This window comes from Callospermophilus lateralis, chromosome 9 (genome assembly GCF_048772815.1).
Source record: "Callospermophilus lateralis isolate mCalLat2 chromosome 9, mCalLat2.hap1, whole genome shotgun sequence".
Classification (NCBI taxonomy): domain Eukaryota; kingdom Metazoa; phylum Chordata; class Mammalia; order Rodentia; family Sciuridae; genus Callospermophilus; species Callospermophilus lateralis.
Genome location: NC_135313.1, coordinates 52,913,207 through 52,935,334, shown reverse-complemented (window position 1 = coordinate 52,935,334; position 22,128 = coordinate 52,913,207). Strand labels below are relative to the sequence as shown.

Sequence of the window (22,128 nt, the reverse complement as noted above, 5' to 3'; positions counted from 1 at the left end):
TGGTGAGAATTTCTGGGGCACACAGCCCCACAGAACAAGATACAGGGATGTGTGTATAATAGTGATGTGCTTCTAAAGATGTGCTACTGACTCCAGAAAAAAATCATCATTTTAGTTGGGCTCTTGATAGCAAATGAAAAATGACAAAGTGCTGGTTCAACAAAGCCCCACACTAACAGTAGATGGGGTGAGGTTTGGCAATCTGCCTAACAGCCCAGAGGATCACTGAGGCAGTCCTAGAACTTGAAAATAAGGTTGCTATATGAGTTAGACCACTGTTCTTGGATGAAAGATAGAGTTTCAAATTACCTTAATGAGAGAGAATGGCTCTCAGGCTAGAGTAGAATGTAAGAAAATGAGTTTTCTAAGTGATCCTTGAAACTTAATCATACCATTTTCTGCCTAAGACCCCAAATTTGAAGAGAATACACTATTATCAGCTTAAAAATTAATTGGTAGTTTTATGTTCAGAGACATTTAAAAAATAACAGATTTTATTTTTTAGAATAGCTTTAGGTTTACGGGAAAATTTAGCAGAAATCATTAAGTTCTGTCTACCCCTCCTCCCAGCATGGTTTTCCTGTTATGAACTCAATTGTATTTAAATTGTGCAGTGCATTTGTTACCATTGATGAGCAAATACTGATGCAGAATTAACTAAAGCCCATAGTTACATTAGGATTCACTCTTTTTGTTGTTGTTTTTTTCATTTCTAAAATTACGTAGGTCAAGCCAACCCATTTAGTGCAGTTATGTTATACATTTGTAATGCTGTTGGAGTCATCTGACATAGTTTACATTTTTTAATTGTTTCTTTTTATTTATATGTGACTTTAGGATTCATTTTGACATAATTAAAAAAGCATGGAATATATTTTGCTCTAATTCTGTCACCAGTACTTCCCCTTTCCCTTACCTCCTTCCTCCTCCTGTTCCCTTTCCTCTATTTTACTGATCTTGCTGTTATTTACTTTTTTTTCTTTTTCAGTATGTACATGATGGTGAGATTCACTGTGGTATACTCATATATGTACATAGGAAAGGTAGGTCAAGTTAATTCTTCTGTTTTTCTCTTATCCCATCCCTTCTTTCTTCTATTTTGATGGATTCTCCCCTCCTCTACCTTTTTTTCTCTCTCTTTTCCTTTTCCCCCTATTTTGGACTAGCTTCCACATATCTTTACTTATTTATTTTTGTTGTACTGGGGATTGAACCTAGGTCCTTGTGCATGTAAGGCAAACACTCTACCTACTGAGCTATATCCTCAGCCCTAGGTTCCACACATCAGAGAGAACATTTGACCTTTGGCTTTCTGAGCCTGACTTATGCTCTGCTGGGGATGTGTCTAAGGATGTCCAGAGTAAAAAAATCTGCATTCCTGGAGACACAAATGTAAACAGAAATAACATAGATAATAACATAGATGACATTTACAAATATGTATATGGCCACTAATTACAACATATATAGGGGCCTCTTTGTCCAAAAAGTGATATCCTCCACACTGTTTTCCTGTCCAGCTCCAGAATAATGTAGATTCAATCTGATTAATTTTCCTGACTTTTATTTGATATATTTAATTTAAATCTTCATTATCATGTGACTGAAAGGTGCTATGACAGGAATGATTATTCTCATAACCAATTTGTTCAACAATAACTACTGTCTTAGGGTAATAATCATCCATTTATGAAGGAGAAGAAGATGAGGAAGTAGAGAGAGGGGGATAAAGAAAAGGGTTAAACAATGCAGAGAAAGTAAAATAGCTTTGTGAAGGCCACGTTGATTCTGAATTTCGCTGGACAAAATACAAGTGTTAAATGGTGTTGACTTGTATTCTTGAAACAGTGACCCTCAACTTGGGAAGATTTCTTAAGCCAGGTGACATTTGACACTGTCTGGAGATCCTGCGTAGTTACAAGTGAGAATGGGGGTGTCAAAGGAAGCTCAGATGCGCTGCTGCACATCCTGGGGTGCACAGAACAGCCTCTCACAGTGAAGAATGGTCTGCCCTGTTGTCAACACTGTCAAACTTGAGAAACCCTGCTTTAGAGGAATGTACCACAAATGCCACATTTTCCTCATCTTAGAGTAACTTTAATAAGTATATAGTTATCCTATGGAAATCTCATCTCAAAACCCAAGTTTTTATGTAAAACATTTTCTGGTTCTTATATGCACAAGTTGAATATTTTTAGAGAAGCATGTTACCACATTAAAGGATGCAGGGATATATTTATGGCATACATTTATTAAGCATCATTCATTCATCAAGTAAAGCACATCAAAGATACTTCCCTGTATTTATCTTAGCATAAATGGACATGAAGTCATCATTTACTGCAGTTTGTGTTCCACATCAGGGTGTCTCACTGGAAGGATGTAGTTACTTCTGTTTGAAAAGAAAGCTGTTGCTCTGCCCTCTGGCTCACTTTGAAACCTGGTGGTTCTGAAAATCACTGATACTATTTTTACCCTTCTTATTTGGCCCTGACCTGTGGGACTATGTTCCTGCTTCACAATTCCTTTGGTTTGGTCACACTGGTGGGGTGGGGTGGAGAGAGTTAGGGCTGGGACAGGTTGTGGTCACTTAGGGACACATTTTCAGAGTTGACTTGACTTTACAAACCACAATTTAATATTTTACAAAATCATATTTCACTTTTAGATATGTGTTTTTAATTAAATATATTATCTCTTCCTATTAAAATTTTAAAACATGGTAAGTAATACCTGAATAGGTTTAGGCACTTGATATTTTTTTTAATCTAGGCTTAAGTTTAATTTGTAAGAAAATTATCAATTATGTTCTATTTGTCATTATTTCAGTTGCAGTAGAAAGATATCATTTTTAAAAGTGACTTAAACACAGTTGTTTCTCCTTGAGAAAGAGATCTAAAGCAGATCAAAGTGAAATAAAAAAAAAATAAAGCATTAATTTATATGGACCATTCAGAAGAAAAGGTTAGAAATGTATAAAAGCTTCTTTCAAAAAGAGATCATAATAGAAAAATAATTTGACTTCATTTCAATATAATAAAGGCTAAGATTTTAAAATTGCCTGAAACTGGTACTGAGCTTTTCTTTAAGGCAGGGATTGCGTGGGTGGACACGTTGATGGCTCTGTTTACAGCACCACAGCCTTATGAAGTCACCTACCTTATGAAGTCCTTTAGAATTCCACATGCTAGACACGTCAGCGTGACTTTTATGTTCTCTGTTCTATTATACCAGTGTGCATTTTAATAATTACTCATTGCACAAAAAGAGAATGTTCAAGTAGTAGGGTTACATTTCTCTAGAGAATGATAAGATCTATATTAATTAACTGGTTTTTTTTTCTTATACAAGGATAAATTTTAATCAACTCTTAAGGTCTGTATTCTCAGTTTTATTATCATTCATTGGAGTCATTGCTGCATTTAAAGGGCTTTGAGGCTGGGACTACTGGGGGTAAATAAGAGACTGACTGTGTTTGGGTACAACCGAATTTTAGTTGACTCTATTTGGAATCCTATAGCTTTATATGATTTCTCACTTTCAAATGAAGAAAATATTTTATGACTGTCAAGGAGTATACTATTCCCAGTAAAGAAATCCCTTTGCTTATATTTCTTATGCTTTCCAGGAAAAATTTCTTCAACTTTTGTTCTAAAACTTGGTGGCCTCTTGATCATTTAGTCCTAAACACCAAGTTCTTAAAAATACCATCTGTCCATTCAAATGACAAAACCCCAGAACACATGGTATATTTAATGCTCCTTAGAGATCCCTGAGAGTTAGAAGCACTCTTAGAGATGATCTAACTACATTATCATTCACAGGCAAGGAACATGGGGTCAGAGCTTTTACTAAAAAGCTTTTTTAGCTTTTACTATGCCTAAATCTTTAGAGCTTCTCTGTAACAAACCTAGGATTAGGATTTAGGTCTTTGGCTCTTTCAAGTAGCAACATTTTAAGAGGAGTGATATAAAATAGTCCATTTCTTTAAGACAAATGCTTATTTCTATATGAATACAAGATTGAAAAAGAATTAAATGCACATTTTTTGTAATAAAATGAGTGTTCCACCATATTAATGAGCAGTAAGAGCATTCAATTAACTAGTACAAAGATAGGTGACAGCTTCAACAAAAGACCTTTGTTTACCCAGGTAAAAAAGATGCAGATGCCTCTGGGTTTATCAGAGCAACATCAATAAAGGAACTGTTTTACCTCAAATACTTTATATCTAAAAGGAAATCTACATTGGACATATAAAAGGCACATCTGTTATAAGAAAATTAAAAGTGAAACTCGGTTATAATTTATTTCCAATACTGTACATAGCCAGTGTCATATAACTGAAATGTTGACTATAAAACTGATTTCAAATTTAAGTGTGAATATCCTAAAATAGCCATTTGAATTTTTTACTGTGTATGGATTCGGGCATCAACATTTATACAAGAATAAGCATCTCCTATCTGAAAAATGTTGAATGAAATAATCAGATAAAAGTTAATATCTTTATGAGAACTTAATGTTAAGGAACTCCCAGGAAAACTAAGAAACAGGTTAACTAAATTCTGTTGTTTCCAGATATCTAATAAATATAATACACATTTCCTAATTAGCATATAAACTATTAGCAATATACAAGAGCTGAATACAAGAGACACTTGTTCCTAAAGCAATCATATATACTTCAATCATATATATTTCAATCATATATACTTCAATACTTGAGAAATGAGCTGGGAAAAATCTATATTTAAGACTCTAGATTCAGTACTTTATATGGAAAATTCAAACCCCATAGGCAAAGGATTAAAACAACAACAATAACAGCTGCTTCTCAACCAAGATTTATGGTGTTATTCATACATTATAAGTAACCTGTAAGTTCTATTTAGAAATAATCTTTTCTGGATTGCTATCTGTAAGGAATTTTAATGGATTTATATTTGGAGTTGATATATGTGAATACATATCTTAACAGTGTTTTCCCCCTTCTGACAGCTGTCTGAAAACCTTGTTTGAAATAAACTAGTTTTTAATCGGCCATTTAAAAAACTAGAGTGGTGTTGAGTATTTTATCTGTAGCATGCATATAAATAACTTGGCATGATACCACTGTAAAATTAAGAGAAGCCTATTCTTTAGGAGCTCTTGGCCATAGGTTGCTCAGGGCACGGGTGTCATTAGCATGAAGTGCTGATTATATCATACATCATCTAGGCACCATAAGGACTCATACTGAAAATAGGCACACCCACACATTATCAAAACTCTTCATCCAAAATGGTTTCTCATTCATTCTCAATGATGCTACGGTGTCTGACACACATAATTGTGATTAAGCCAACTGTTATAGTTTGGATGGGAGGTGTCCCCCAAAAGCTCACATGTGAGACAATGCAAAAGCTTGGAGGAGAAATGATTGGGTTATAGCCTTTGCCTAATCAATGAGTTAATACCTGATGGGATTAACTGAAGTGAAAGGGTGTGGCTGGAGAGGATGGGAATAGGGATGTGACTTTGGGTATATATTTGTAACTGGAGAGTAGAGTTTCTCTCTCTGCTTCCTGATGTGAGCTGCTTCCCTCTGCCACACACTCCCATCATGATGTTCAACCTCACCTAGAGCCCTAAGGAATGGAGCCAGCCTTCAATGGATTAAGACCACTGAAACTGTGAGCCCTCAAATAAACTTTTCCTCCTTATAGTTGTTCTGGTCAGATCCTTTAGTCACAGCAGTGAAAAAGCTGACTAAAACACCAGCCAATCACAAGTGCTCACATTTAAAGAAGCCATGTAGACTTTTCTAATTTTGAGGTTCTCTGGGACATGGCACCATGTAACTGTTCCATACTACTGGTACCTGTGAGAAGTTAGAGACAGAGCACAGAGGAATGAGAAACCTGTGCCAAGAAAAAGCCAGGCTCACCAGAAGAGCAGTCCCTATAGCTCAGACAGTAGTCATAACAAGTATATGTACATCCTGTGACACCTGGGTCATTCACAATGGTGTTCATGATCCCTTGGTATCAGTAAATCAGTGTTTGTGCAACTCTGCAATGCACTGACATGGTTTGAAAAACATCTAGAATAAGTACTTTTTCATTTTTGAGTCCTGGAAGGGACTTTACAGTGCTCCACTGTTTATATGTTTATATAATTGATTATGTTTATGTTCATTATGTTTATGATTACGTTTGTATGCTTATGTTTACAAAACCTCTGATACAATACAAGTCTAATACTTGGATTTTGTGCTGCCTCAGTGAGTTTTCTTTTAAGTGATAATGTACAGTGCCATTCTACTTTAGATGAATGACATGTAAGACCAAAAATTAGCTTCAGGAGCATGTTTAATGGAAATGAAGAAAGCACTTATATTTAACATTGAGATAATACAAAATAATTAGTTTCATTGAAAAGTTTCTAGTTAACTCTAAGTGCCAAAGTAGCCATTTGTAGTCTTCTAATTAACACACCAAGATAGGACTTTATGAAACATTACTTTTTAAAGTATAATAAGATGTGTGGCATATTTTAGCTTAGGTTTCTAACAAAAAAATCTCAGAAATATAATTAGCAGCCTGAGTCCATCCTTCCTGCTGGGAAATTACTTACTCATGGTAATGACATCCATTCTTACAGGACTGCAACTTACCAACTGACTTAATCATTCACCCAGGAGATGACATCAGAGGTCAAGGGACTTTCTTCTACTATTATTGTGTTAATTGTTGGAAAAAGCTGATCTCTTTAATGCTACAATTACAATTTCTTTCTAACTTTTCCCCTTCAGTCTGTTGATAATGACAATGGCCAGCAAATGATCAGAATTGATTCCTGTTCCACATCAAGCATCCTCTTGTTCTGATTAGTGTCATCTTCTTTAAACAATTTACCTCTCTCACCCCTCATCCCCAAATGTCACAGGAGGCTGCAAGGAAAAAAAAGTATGAGCTGTTGCCACATGTTTCCAAAGATCTCTTATATCTGTAACCAATGTATGCAAAGGGGACAGTTTTTGTGTCTCCCATCTTTGCTGTGGTCTCAGAGGATGACCTGGCATCTTGCTCAAGAAATCCCCAGCTTCTTGCTTCCTCCTGGATACAGTTGTCACTGTCTTCCTGCTTTTGGTGACCTTGATGTATTCCTTAGTATACTGTAGATTTCTCTCTCTTTTTTTTTTTTTTTGAATCTTCTGCATAGAAAATCATGACATCTATGGATGAAGTTAAGTTCTATTTCTTCTTTTTCAACATCTGTAACTTTCATTTCTGTTTTTTATCATAGTCCCTAGCTTGGGATTCCAGACCCATGTAGTGATGAGAAAGGACACCTTTGCTTAGCTCTCAATTCTAGGGGAGTGTCCAGTCCTTCTCCACTAAACACTAAATGAGCTGCAGGTCTTTGGTAGGTCTCCTTATCAAACAGAAGAATTCTCCTGTTATTAGTTTTATAAGAATTTTTTTTAAATTATCATGCTCATGTACTGTTTTTTTTTCAAATGTTATTTCTGCATTAATTCATATCATCATATAACTTTCCTTCTTTGGTATGTGGATATAGTAGATTCAGTGATTGACTTTTTAATTTTTGACTTTCCAGTTTTAAAATTTGGGGCATTTTGTATACCCCAAACAAATTCTACTTCTTACGTGTATACTTCTTCTTATTCATTGCTGGATTTGATTTGTTAGTATCGTATTGATGATTTGTGTGCTTATATTCATGAGATGTTGGTCTGTAGTTTTCTTTTCTTATAATACCCTTATCTGGCTTCAGTATTAGGGTGATTCTGACCTCATAGAATGAGTTAACAAGAGTTCTCTCTGTTTCTCTTTCTTGGAACAGATTGGTGAGGACTGGTATTGTTTTTTCCTTAGACATTTGGGTCATGAAACTATTTGGGTCTTGTGCTTTCTGTTTTGGAAGGTTATCAACTATTGATTGATGTAAGGTTATTCAGGTTGTCCATTTCTGCTTGTGTTGGTTTTGGTAGTTTGTGTCCTTCAAGGAATTGATCTATTTCATTTTATTTACCAAATTTGTGAGTATAATATAATCATAGTGGCCCTTATTATTATTTTTTAAAATTTGTTTATTTTTATTCTAATTTGTTATAATGACAGCAGAATGCATTACAATTCTTATTACAAATATAGAGCACAATTTTTCACATCTCTGGTTGTATACAAAGTATATTCACACCATTCGTGTCTTCATATATGTACTTAGAGTAATGATGTCCATCCCATTCCACTGTCTTTTCTAACCCCATGTCCCCTCTTTTTCCCTCCCACCCCATTGCCCTAGAGAAAATGTGGTATATACACAATGGAATATTACTTAGCAATAAAGAGAATAAAACCATGGCATTTGCAGGTAAATGGATGGAGTTGGAGAATATGATGCTAAATGAAGTTAGCCAATCCTCCCAAAACTTATTATCTTTTTAATGTCCATGGATCAGTAATGATGACTCTTCTTTAATTTCTGATACTAGTAATTTTTGTCTTCTTTATTTTCTTAGCCTGGCTAGAGATGTATCAATTTTATTGATCTTCTCAGAGAATAGGATGTGGGGGTCAATGATTTCCTGTACTTTTTTTTTTTGTCATTGGAATATACTTTCAATTTTTAAATTTTCTTTTCTTTTGTTGTTGGCTTAAATAGCTCTTCTTTCCTTAACCTCCTTAGGAGAAACTCAGGCCATTTATTTTTGATTTTTTTTTATTTCTTGATATATGTATTCAGTGCTACAAATTTCCCCCTAAACATCACACAAAATTCTGGTAAGTTGTATTTTTACTTATTTCCAAATATTTAAAAAATTCCTCCTGAGATTTTCTTTTTGATCCTTACATTATTTAGAAGTATGTTGTTTAATCTCCAAATATTTTTGGATTTTTGAGCTTTTTGTTTCTAATTTAATGCTGATGTGGCTTGATAATATGCTTTGTATGTTTATTATTCTTTTAAATTTGCTAAGATGAGATTTATGGTGTAGAATGCAGTCTATTTTGGTAAATGCTCCCATGTGAGCATAAGAAGAGTGTTTATTCTGCTGTTGTTGGATGGAATATTCTCTAAATATCAATTATTACAAGTAGATGGATAAAGTAGTTTAGGTCATGTATATCCTAATGTTTGTCTGTGAGTAATCTCGTTTCTTAAACTTCTCTCCTCTCTTTTCTTATACTGTATTGCACTGTATCTTATACTGTATATTCCTACTTGGTTATATTTCTAATTGCAACTTCCCTTTGCTTCTCACCTACTCCAGAGCCCTCCCCTTTTTTCTTACTTGGATCATACACTGTATTGTTTTATTCCTTTCTGACTCTTGAATGTGCGTCATAATCAAGCAAGTACAGATCCATGTCTTGAAGGCCTTTTGCTTCTCTCAAACTCCTAGCACCACGGTGCACATAGAGGGTGATATTCACATAGGAGATGAATAGCTGTGGATTGAAATGGACAAAGGTGACACCCACCACTCCCCCAAATCAAGAAGAGAACTGAGACATTCCAGCATACCCTGGGAGGGCTGATTTTGAAGCTATTGGTGTCTATTAATAAATATCTCTGGAAATTTTGTTATCAGAAAAAGACTCATAATGACTATTCTAAAACAGAGTTTTTTTTTCTTTTTCTTCTTGAGGCTACCATAACAAAGTACCATAAATAAACAGCAGAAGTTTATTTTTTATGGAGACTAGAAATCCAAAAGTACAAAGTGTGAATCAGCAGGACGATGTTCCTCTGAAGATTCTAGGGATAATCCTTCCAATCTCTATCAGCTTCTGGTGGTCTCATTCTTTGGTGTTTCCAGGCTTAGAATAGCCACATAACTCCAGTCTTTGCCTCTGTAGTCACATGACTTTTTTTTTTCCCCCCCTTAGTGTGGCACCTCTGTGTCTCTGTGCCTGTCATGGCTTTCTTATAAGGACATCAGTCACCCTGACACTATTCAGTCTCAATATTTTTCTAACTGGGGGAAAAATAATTGTCCTAGAGGTCCATTTTATTGTGGCCTCTGATTTCCTCTCAAAGAGTTCCTCAACACTTTTCTGGAGTCTGTAGGAAATTCACACAGAGGGAAGATGAAACCCCAAGCTGACACTGTCCTCACCCTGTTGTTTGGTCTTCTTGTCCTGCATTTCCCAACCACCATCTGAAGTAGAGTACAATGTACAAATCTTTCAGGTTCTCATATCTCCCATTTTCCCACTAGAATATACTGTGTTGCTCTATTTTGTTTTGCAGGGGAGGGAGAAGTATTCTCCTGTAATCTGATAACCAGAATGTGATAAGAAATTCTATTAGTTCTTGAAGAGTAATAGAAATGGATAAATATGCATTTTAAGAGGCCCCTTCTGGAACTGCATTAAGGGGGATCAAAGGCAGGCCTTGGGGTCCATAGCAGGGGCTGCTCAGAGGACACCTTGGAGCCCATGGGCATTTCTGCCTTTCTGATCCTGCCAGGTGAGTTCTTCCTACTCTGTCTGCATTTCCAGCTGACCCTATGTGCCAACAGCTTGTCTGTGTGAGGGTAAGCATAACACTACAAAAAAGAGGTGACTCTGGCAACCCTAGAATAATGTGTGTTAGGGAATATTTGCCATGGAGAAAGTATGTTCCTTTATATTTCAACCTTTGAATTTTATTTTCAAAGGGTTTTATTATATGATTTTTTTAAGCTAACATAAGATAAAAATAACCATTCTATAGTTGTTGGGATCAATGCAGTTCTTAGGGGAAATAAAGTTGTTGAATGACAAAGGGAAAAGGTTATTTCATTTTGTTGCCTAGTTCTGGAGCTGTTATTTTGCAGGTATTGATATTTAAGTGGGTTCTAAATGGGAAAAAAGCTACAGCACAGAGCCCTCTGAATACAAACTGAACACTTCAAATTATGCAACTACCATTATTCTAGTTTTTAAAAAATATCAGATTTAATCAATGTTTTCCAGCGTCTCCCTATGGCTAAAAATGTATTTTGATTTCACCCAATTCTTATTGTAGTAACTGGAAATACATGCATACAAAAATGCTTTTCTATAATTCTCTCTGCTGTCTTGCTCTTAAGGAGGATAGAGTGAATTTTGTGGTACAGAAAAGGAGGGTCCAAAGAATCAGATTTGCCATGAGCTCGTTTATGTAAATGAAACAGATGTTGAACAAAAAGAAGAGCCAGCTGATCCAGCACTCAAACTCTGAAGCTAAGATGTGTTCACTGGTAGGAATACCATGCATTCAACCTCACCATGGTGCTAGGGTGGTTCACCATGGTATATAAACTCACCAACCCAAGAACGGTGGTGTGGGGGAGACTCACAGAAAAAGGCCAAAAGCAGCTTTGTGCTTTCTGTTTGGAGACTGAATTCGTGTGCAGCAGATAATGTTTAAATCTCATCTCCTGTGATGAGAGCAGAGAAAATGATGTGTTATTGCTTTAAGCAGGACACTGTTTCATTTAGTGAATGTGAATCTTTTGGCTTTCTGGTGCAGCTCAAGATTCTGCTTATTATAAATGGAAAACAGTCTGTCAAGCTTTGGCATTTGCATTGAAATGCACAACATCAGAGTGTACAGGGAGGAGGTATTTTATTTTGTTTCAACTAATTTATTTCATGGCCACACTTAAAATGCTGTATGTATAACGGGAATGTTAAAAGCTTCAGATGGCAATTTTTAGTAAGAAATTGTCATGAATAAAGACAAACAGAAGGCAGGACAAGATCCAGTAGTCTTCCCTTCCGTCATTTGGAATTCAAATACTCTAAGGTCTTGGATTTTTTTTTTAATGTATATATTTACAAGCATCTACAATACACTAGTTTAAAATAAGATCTGTTCACAGCCAGATTACTGAGCCCCAGCTGCAACTAAACATTGATAATTGTAGTGTTCTAAAGAAGTACACAAATTCTGGTTTGGGTTGTTTGGGTTTGGTCACAGAGAGTGGAGATGCCATCCCGTCCCTTACTCCTGATGATGATTTATGCCTTATTACATCTGCTTTACAATATTGAAACAATGATCCTGGACCTTCCCTCTTCCCTCCTCACTATTATTTTGACTCAAGAAATCAACTATTTTTAAGTTTTTATTTCTAATCACGGTCTAGCCTAAAGGATTTGGAGGGTTTAAGTGTAAGTTTTGTACATTGAGTGGAATGTTTCAATCATGTCCCCTGGGGCTGGGGATGTGGCTCAAGCGGTAGCGCATTTGCCTGGCATGTGTGCGGCCCGGGTTCGATCCTCAGCACCACATAAAAATCAAAGATGTTGTGTCCGCCGATAACTAAAAAATAAATATTAAAATTCTCTCTCTCTCTCCCCCTCTCTCACTCTCTCTTAAAAAAAAAAAAAAAATCATGTCCCCAACTCATGTACATAAAAAGGAAGATGTACATGAGTTGGGGACATTTCCTTCTCCAATATTTCTTAAAAGATATTTGTTTTTTAAAAAAGAAAAACAGCTAGGTTTATTTTTGTCTACCTTTGACAACAATCAACTCAGAAATATTTATTGAGCATGATTTTGTCTTAGGTGCTGGGAATATAATGAACAGAGTTGTCATGGATTCTGCTGAAAAAGGTCTCATAGTCTAGCAGGAGGAGACAGATGCTCAGACATGCGATTTTGATGCTGTATATTGAGGGACGTGGTATGGGCTAGGAGCTGATAATGCACATAGCGGGAATATCCACACTGGACTTGTTAGGTCAGAGGCTTCCTGGTGTCTCAAATGAAACCAGAAGATAAGCAAGAGTTGAGTCACAGGAAGACAGGGGAGAACGTAGTAGGGGAATTCCAGGGAAAAAAAGGGTTGGGTAGAAGAACATAATACAGTACATACCTGAAGTTAAAAATCACATTCATAAGAGTATAGGCATGGAAGAGGATGGAATAGAGACTGGGAAGAGAGGGACCGGTAGTGAAAGGCCTGGTATACTACCTGAGGGAATTTAAACTTGCAATAATCTATTTGAAATCTTATAAATGATAATTATTATTATTGAGCAAAATAGCTATATCATTTTTCTGCTTGTTTTTCAAATATTTTAGATATTATAAAACATTCAGCAATCCAATTTTAAAGTAAATTCTTCCTGGAATTGAGTGTGAAAACTATTACCACATGTTTATACATCCTTTTGGCGGGGAGGATCAGAACCAGAAATGATTTTTGCCTTATAGGAAGCTGAGTAAGTGCTTTTTTTTTTTTCTTTGCACTACTTCAAGCCATTAAGTACATATGTTTTAAATCTTTTTTTACATTTTAACTTTTTATTGAAAATATTTTGATATTATTGATTGTTCATAATTTTCTCTAGAATGAGGTGATATAAATCATAATTTAAAATGAAAACACCATCTGAACTTCCTGGGTCTTCTATTTTTAAACCAGTAATTTTAGTACATACTTTCTTAAGGAGAATTCTTTGAACAAGATAAAAATCCTAACACAAAGGAAAAATCATACTTGAGTTTTGAAATTAAAATGTAATCAGAAGAATAACCTTAGGGCGTATCTTTTTTTTTTTTTTTTTTAACTGCTGTGTGAGTAACCCAAAGGGTAGGTAGATACACAAAAACTTATTCAAACTATATGTTTAATATCATCACAGTATGTTTTCCTATTATTTGAGCTCAGTTGATATGTTCATACATATATGTACATTGGGGTATTTTACATACCTTATTTAGTCATATATCGTGGATAAAAGTATATCCTAATCTGTTCCCCCAAAGGTTTACATTGACTGGAATGCAACAGGTACTGCAAAAGTGTAATTCCAATGCCTTAAAAATCCCCAAACACAAATTCAACCAAGTTGATAAAATTGGAAAGGAGCCCTTACCAGACTAATAAGAAAGAAAAATTCTGAAGAGAGAATTTGTTACCTTTCCCTGATTGCCTTCTTTGGACATGAATAGGTTTCACTCCTTAGCTTCCACAAGGACAATGATGGCTGGGTAAGACATGTAAAATATTTGAAGTTGGACAAAAATTATAGGAGAGTTAAATGACCATGAGTTCCCCAGGATGCTGTGCATATGAGATTTTAATAGGTTTCTGTCAAATGTGGAAGGAAATTAAGAGTTTTAATTTTTTAATTAAATTGAATATGGAGCACAAGAAAGAACATGCCAAGTTTTTACTTGACTAGACATTTCACATGATCAGATAACATTCAGTAACTTTTCAATACCAATCTGAATATATTACACTTAAATATTTTGATTATTTGGAGACAGTCTTCCAGAAATATAATTAATTCCTTTCCTTCATCGAAAATCTGTAATGAATTATTCGTTCAACTAAAGATTTTGCCCTAGCGTGACAGACTATGTGTAAAATATAAAAACAAAATGTCTCTTATTTTTTAAAAGAACAAAAAGATTATCTTCTTTTCTGAATAATGTATTTCAGAAAGGCATAGAACATTCTTCAATATTACAGTGATAATTATTTTTTAAAAGGCTAGAATTCATCTTATACCATCTTATTACACACTTTCCCTCTAGAACATGCTAAATCTATCCTCCTGAGTTTAATTTCAAGTCTTTGAAAGGAATGTAATCTTAAAAAATTAGAAAGAAATTTAAGCTCCAACTCATAAATTATCATTTTTCCCTACGGGAATAGTTTGAAATTACATACTAACGACACTCCTTTAATTTAATATTCTAAAAAAACAGCATCTGAAAGAAAGAGAGTAGTGAGTAGCAGGCCAGTATGATGACACAGTGCATTAAACAGTAAAATAACCTTCAGCCTTCACAGATGTGTTTTCTATTTTCTAGATCTTTACAAAGTACAAAATGAAAATCCTCAACAGCCTGAGAGGTAGAGATAAAGAACCCATTTTCCAAATGGGCAACTGAGGCAATGAGGTGCATTGCTATAGACCATAAAAGTGGTCAGCAGCAGTGTCAAGATTAGAAGCAGGAGGACTTGATTGCATTTGTTTACATGGATACCCAAAACATATTAATGGAATGACAGGTGTGTTGTGGGTCCATTCCTGCTGCCTGTGTTCCATCTTGCTCTATGACATGAAGAGCTGATGGAAGATTGAAACTCCATTTGGAGTTGATGGTGCATTTATTCTCCAGTGTCAGACCCATGAAATCAACATGAGGAATGATTATTTATAGTGACCTAGCTTCAGGAATGTAGTCTATATCAAAAGTACATAGAATGGATACCAGCAAATGAGATCAAGATATGAAAAATAAAATTGAGGGACAGCTAATGCATGATGGAAAAATCACAACTTTGGTTCACTATTTCTACTGTCATGCCCTACAAAGAGGTGTTTGTGAGTACAATTAAAAATAAATTATCGAATGATTAGATTTGAAAATTAGCTAGCATTTCTATGCTTAAGTGAGCCTTCACTGGCGTGTCCTTAAATTAGGAGGGAATAAGCAGGGTCTCATTTTGCTGCATATTATATTAAACACATTTCTTTCTAGAGTACAAAAATATATTCTTATCCACTGCACATGATTTACCAAGCTCCTCAAGTACAGTAAATAGTAAAGAAAATTCAATGATTTCACGTAGCAGAGGTATGAGTCCAACAAGCAAGATGGCAACAGTGGAGGTACATTTGTTGGGGGTGGTTTGTAGGAAGTGCCAGAAAATAAACAACCATATTGTCCTTTAAGCTCGTAAGAATGATGTCCATCAATGTCAACACCACAGTCACTGTGTGAGTAGCCAGTACATTAGGGATACACCGACATAGATGACACACAGCATTATCCAGTTTATCCTTGTGATTGGCGACCTGTGGTTACCTGTCACGTGGAGGACGACATTGGAAGAGACAGTGCCACTAGAGTTTTGGGCCCGAGCCACATAGAGGCCTGCATCTGCCTTGCATACCTTCGGAATGAACACGGAATGCTTTGTTTCCTTGTTTAAAACCTGTAAGTGCCCATCTGCAGACAATTTCTGGCCCTTCTTGTACCTAAAGCAGAGAGTCAGTTTTTAAAGTCAGGATCATGGTTTATTCACATCATTCCTAAGTTCTAACAAATCGCAAATTAGCTCAGGAGTTCTACAGTGTTCTGTAGGATTAGCAGGAGCTTTCATAGCTATGACATATTCCAGGGAGGCTGTTTATCTTTCAAGCAGAGGTTGGCAACTGGAGGTCAGAGAGTTACACTGATTGGCTTAGATCATGTTTTTGAACGATTAAGTTTGACAACATTGAACAATTGGAATATTACATGTAAAAATTCAGATATCCAGCTACTCTTAAAGAAACCAGACCCTCTGATCACACTGGGTCACCATTTGCTCATGGTGATAATTACCAAGGGTGTGAAATGATACCCTCACATTCAACCTGCTTCACTCTTTCTGCAGCTACAGAGCAGCAGCTGTGATGCTGCCTTGGATTCTCTGTTGGAGTGAGACACATTTCCCCCTCAATTTGTATCATCAGATCCACATAACAGTACAAATGTGCCACAGTAGAGGAAGCGACTTATACATCATTTCCTGGCGAAATGAGTTCATTTAATTTTTGTAAATTAATTTCATTAGGAGAAGATGGATTCTCATTATAAAAGGCATTTATGTAATTGGATTTTGACTGCTCATGACATATTTCTAAAAGTTTCCTATGAACATGAGTACTTACCTTTTTATAATGCAAATAATTTATTTTGTATATCTTACATTCTTGATTATTTATTTATATCCACTTTCTTCTCCACAGGGACTAATGACTAACCTGAATCATTTTTTGTTGTTGTTCCATTGTCTAAGTGAGGGTTTTGAAGTTTTCTGAGTATCCTAAATGTATGTCTCCCTGATAACTTGTCAGTTGTTCACTGAACAAAAGTTTTGTAAATCTGGTGGCAAAATATTTCCACCATTTGCAATGGTTCTCCAACAATATATATGTTGCAGTAGTTCTTCAGCCATATATACTAACCAAGTTGTTTATTCATGTAGACCAAAACAAGAAAGACTACAGACAACATTTTTCTTTGGGGTGAATTGATATTTAATAATGAATTAAATATCTTCTAAATTCAAAAATACAATTTTTTTTGACTTATTAAAAAAAACCATGCAAATGTAAAATTAACAAAATAAAGCCAAAAAAAAAATTTCAAAGTTTGCACTACACACAACTGTGGTTTTCCTTACAAATTTGAGAAACCCAAGTTTTCTTGTAAGTTCTTTGGGTACCTCGTTCATACTTCATGTACTATCAATGGGCACGCACATTAACTGAAACTATTAATGTCTACTAAAATATATTGATAAATAAAAGCAAGTTTACTTATCTTAGTAGAAACTTGTTATCACATACTTATGTTGTCCTCAAATTAATCTAGTTAAGGATGAAAATTTTTTGAAGGTTTAAAAGTAATCCCCATACTGAGAAATTAGAACTGCATTTGCAGTTAATGACAGTAGAGGTTCAAAACCTAAAACCTACAGTTTACTTTTTCTAAAACAAATAGGTTGAAAAATAATGATGTCCCTAGAGTGAAATGATATTGGTCACAGCTCAGCTTTTATGATACCGCTCAAAAATGAGTTTGTTAGCTGTCTCCTGGAGTAACTGTGAAAGAAATGCTCTTATTCCACCTCTCACACTGAAGAAATTTATAAGAAGAAATCTTAGTAAAACAAATATTACAAAGGAGGTGTGTGTGACTGTTGGAAAGAGAGAACAGGTGAAACGAAAGGAGAAAACCTAGATTCATGTATTTTAATTGCATCAGGGGTGTTAAGCCAAGAAAATCTCATGCTGATGTAGAAACAGACAATAGGGAAAGTATTTCAACCCACAATCTTCAGATGAGGAACATTAAACTGAAAACAAAAACAAATGCAACCAACTTGCAGTGCTTTTGGAGTCTGTTAAATTATTACTGTATCGGGTTACGTTTTTTCCTTAAGGGTATTAACCATGCTGCTACTAAAATGAGCACTGGAAGTGAGATGTGAGATCTGATCATGCAGAGTGGCAGTGTCTAGAATGTTAGCCAGCAAGCCCTAAACCTTTAGGTTAGCACACACAGAAAAACACCCTCAGGGGTTGGGTTTGTTTGTTGATGGCTTATCATTATAGGCTACCCACCATGTCAGTGTAGGCTCTGGAAATCCTGTTACTTCAACTTCCAATGTCACTGGAGAACCTTCCATGACAGTTACATTGGACAGGAGCCTGGAGAAATTTGGTGCCTGGCCAGCGAGGCTGACCACGCTGTTCTTGGCAGATGTGCTGCTCATCTCTTCTTGGGGAAACATTTTTTGTCTCTGATAGCCCCTGCTGCTGCCTGATGGAAAGTCAAGGCCCTGGAGGGCATCAGGGGAAGCATGCAGCCTGTCTTGGGTTTTAGTGACGTTATGATCAGCATGCATTTTCTCCTGTGTTTCTAGCAAACTTCCCTGAGCCTGAGGGTGCTGCTGTAAAGCTCTCTCATGCACTTCACTCGGCATGCTCTCCGGATGTTTAGCACTGATTTTGTATAAGGCAGAACTTGTTTCCAGAAATCCTCCGGAGGTGAGTGGGGGCTCAGCTTTGAATTGGGGGTAAGGCCTCTCAAAATGACTTGAAAATGTTTCTCTCTTTTCACTGCACTCATCGGCAAAAGCAACGGGTGGTGGAAGAGCAGATTCCTGGGCCTCCCCTGGACCACTGGTACCCAACTGCATCCTGCAACTGCTGATGTGAATTAGGGTGGAGGAGCTGGGAGGCTCTTCTACCTCCATGTCTGAAGGTGCAAGGGGGGACTCGGGGCTTCCCAGGAGTGGAGGCAAGGAGATGTCATCAGGCGAGACACACTCATATTCTTCTCCTGACAGCATGTCTTCAGGCTGAAGCAGGCCCTGGACACTGCCCTCTTCGGCAGAGGACAGAGGCCTCAGGTTCTGGGGAAGTCCATCTTCTCCTGCTCCAGCAATGGCCAAAATATCTACCATCTGCACCTGATCCTTGGAGAGAGGAAAACCAAAACGGTTAGTTACACACTTTTCTTTTTCCAGGTTTCAATCAAAGGGAAACTCAACTTGCAAGAGGTTCATTAAAACAAACAAACAAACAAACAAAAACAAAAAAACCTCCAGTGAGTTAAAGCCCAGAGAGCTGGCACAGGGAACTTGAAACTATTTTGTCTACCCTGGAAACAGTCCCGTCCCATGACTAAGAATCATCACACTGACCTCCAGTCCCTGTGTAAAATGTGACAGGCCCTGTGAAATAGGAGAAGGCCAGTTTTCATCTGCAATGAAGGGGTTGGACTGGATCGATATCTTTCAAGCAGTGACCTGAGGAGTCTTCCCCATCCAGCAAATTTGGCTTTGGTCTGGTTTATCTCTACCCCATGTGTACACATAGTTCCTAAAGTGTAGTTCACCTTGTTACATGATCCCTCAGACCCTCTCACAATAATCCCTCTTCTTTCTCAAAGAAAGCTATCCCTTGTTTTTAAACATAACATTATATTTATCATTTTAGCCATTTTTATGCACACATTTCAGTGTTCGTATTGTGTGACCAACAGCCCCATCCATCTCCAGAAGTAATTCATCTTTCCAAACTGAAACTCGGCACCTAGCAAATAATAGCAGATCCTTATTCCCTTCTCCCCAAACTCTGTCAGCTGTGATTCTATTTTCTGTCTAAGACTTTGGCTACTTTGGCTACTCTAGGTACCTCATACAGAGAAAGCCATTCTTAATGACTGGTTTTATTCTTACATTGAGAAATATTTGTTGAAGCCCTACTATGTACTATGGACCATGTTAGGCATTGCAGGGATAACCTGATAAGGAAAAGGAGATCCAGTCACTGCACTTGGGGACTCCATTAGTGGGCAAGAGGGAGACTAGCGGTGCAATCACATCACACATTTCACAAGATGGCATGCCAAGATATAAGGAGGGACACTTGGCACTGCCTCCCAGCACCCCTCCTGCTTGAATTGTCCTGGTCTTTCTTCCCAGAATCTACATCTATCTCTGGTTTTAAGGAGAGGCCCAAATATCCCTTCTGGAAAAAACATTGAAGCTAAAATTGATTTAATCTACGCATTCTGCTTGTTTTATACACACTTTTGGTGCTTCTCCTTAGGATTTGGGGTGTATTCTTACCTTTACTACTGTTTTTCCTGTAGCTTCTATGTGTACATAAGAAAGCCATCCCTCTTGACTTTACGCTTTTCATTTTAGCCCATAGTCCTGCCCTTGCCATTTTATAAATGATTTTTTAGAAAAGAAATGTGTTTGGGGGTTGGAGAGTAGAAGCCAAGCAGCGCTCCTTCCACCATTCCAAGAGATGAGCTTGTCTCAAAGAAAACATATACCCAGTTTACAGAAAGTGCCTTCTTTTGGTCATTTAGTAGAAGTTTAAATCCTGGGTCTAAAACCCCTGAAGTTCAGAGCCTGGTTAGCACAGTTGGTCACACATCAGACTCATAAAACCCAGAAGTTCTTGAAATTCCCTCCAATTTAAGAAAAGGAAAATATAAATTACCGCCAGGTGCAGTGTCCCACTTTTGGAAGCCCAGATACCCAGGAGGCTTAGGCAGGGATTGCAAGTTTGAGGCTACATAGGGTAACACAGATCCCTTCTCTCTCTCACACACACACACAAAAACAAAACAGAAAAAAAAAAACCCTCAAATTACTAAATAAACACACATCCAGTAAATAATATCTCTCCTTCTTTTAGTTGTCCTACCATAGCTTAGCATGAATTCTCTCTTCATCTCTTCCTAAAATTAGAATGTTTATTTTCCTTCTCATAGGGACTTTGATCCAACTGCCTAGTCAGTTTGAGAATCTCCTCACACCAGTCTGCCAGCCTTGAAAACTTTCTGAAAGGCTGCTGTCTTTAAGAATTTTGTGCTTTACTTAAGACTGTCTTCCTATATTCTGCCAAGACCTGCCTTCTTGCAATTTCTACCAGTGATTCTGATTTAGCCTACAAAGAGGGAAGCTCAGCAGCCTTTTCAACAGGTCTCTGACTATTTGGAGAATTGGTCCTGCAACCTCTAAACCTCTTTCTTTGTACTAAATATCTCTAGTTTTTCTTCTTCCCAGAACTTTCATCATTTGGTAACTAGAGAGGTCTGACTCCTATGAGCTCAAGCTCCTTCCCAGGAGAGCAGGGACATTCAGGCCTTAATTCCTTAACACCTTTTCCCGTAACCTATGCCTCTCTGCAGAGCAATGATCCTTTGAAAGTTGAAGGAAGAAACTTGACTAAAAGTCCAGGCCACTCACTTTCCTCCTCCTCAATCTTTACCCAGGAGGAATGACTTACCTCATTGGGAGCATGGAAGAAGGAACCAATCATGTTCATCTCTGGCTAAGGTTCTCTCTCTGGGATTTGCCTTCCACCAAATGGGTATGTTCCAGGTGGCTCTAAGGCATGAACACCCCTAGAAGCCTGTGGCTGTCTAGCTGTGCACCAAAGTGACTGGGTAGACAGGTCTATCTAAAACAGGTGTGAAGTTTGAAAAGTCCAAGTCACATCCTCCAATCTGGCTTTTACTAGCTACCAAATTCACAAATCCTGTCTTATTTTCATTTGGTGTCAATGCATTAAGGGAATCCAAAGATTAGTGGGTTTGTTTTGTTTTACTTCTTATAATTCCTAATAGAAAAGCTCTTTTCACAGAAAAATAACGCTACCAGATAATGTCTACTAAAACCAAGAAGACTTATTACTTTCTCAAGTATTTTTCTGGAAACATTTCAACTTATTAATGAATGTTACCCTCTCAATATTTACTTTCCAGATGGGGAATAATCAGAGAAATCATCACCTCCTCAATTTCTGTGGTAAATTTTTATTAAAGCGATTGTATCAGTTGATGTTTTTACCACAACCACATGGACCATTGATTCATAGTGAGTTTTTAATCAACTAAAATTTCCTATCTCCTCTGTCCATTAATATCATTGATAAGAATATTGGAAACTATAGAAATTTTATAACTTGCGGGTACAACTATCACCAACCGAACTCCTATTTCTCCACTTACCAAGAGTGCTATCATGAATGTTTATCTAATGACTTTCCAAAATTGCAGCAAATGATATGTACGGCACTAACCTAGAAGTACCCATTA

General features: G+C 36.7%; 1 protein-coding gene across 1 annotated transcript in view; it reads right to left on the bottom strand.

Annotated features, from left to right (window-relative positions):
- Positions 1-13,653: 13,653 nt before the first annotated feature.
- The window catches only part of Ccdc141 (coiled-coil domain containing 141), a 183,373-nt gene continuing 174,898 nt past the window's right edge, over positions 13,654-22,128 (bottom strand). The window contains exons 24-25 of the mRNA XM_076866268.1: positions 18,129-18,985; positions 13,654-15,992 (exon numbers count right to left, since the gene is read on the bottom strand). Of these exons, the coding sequence (XP_076722383.1) occupies positions 15,725-15,992; positions 18,129-18,985 (1,125 nt within the window). The 3' untranslated portion in view covers positions 13,654-15,724. The remainder of the gene's footprint in view (positions 15,993-18,128; positions 18,986-22,128) is intronic.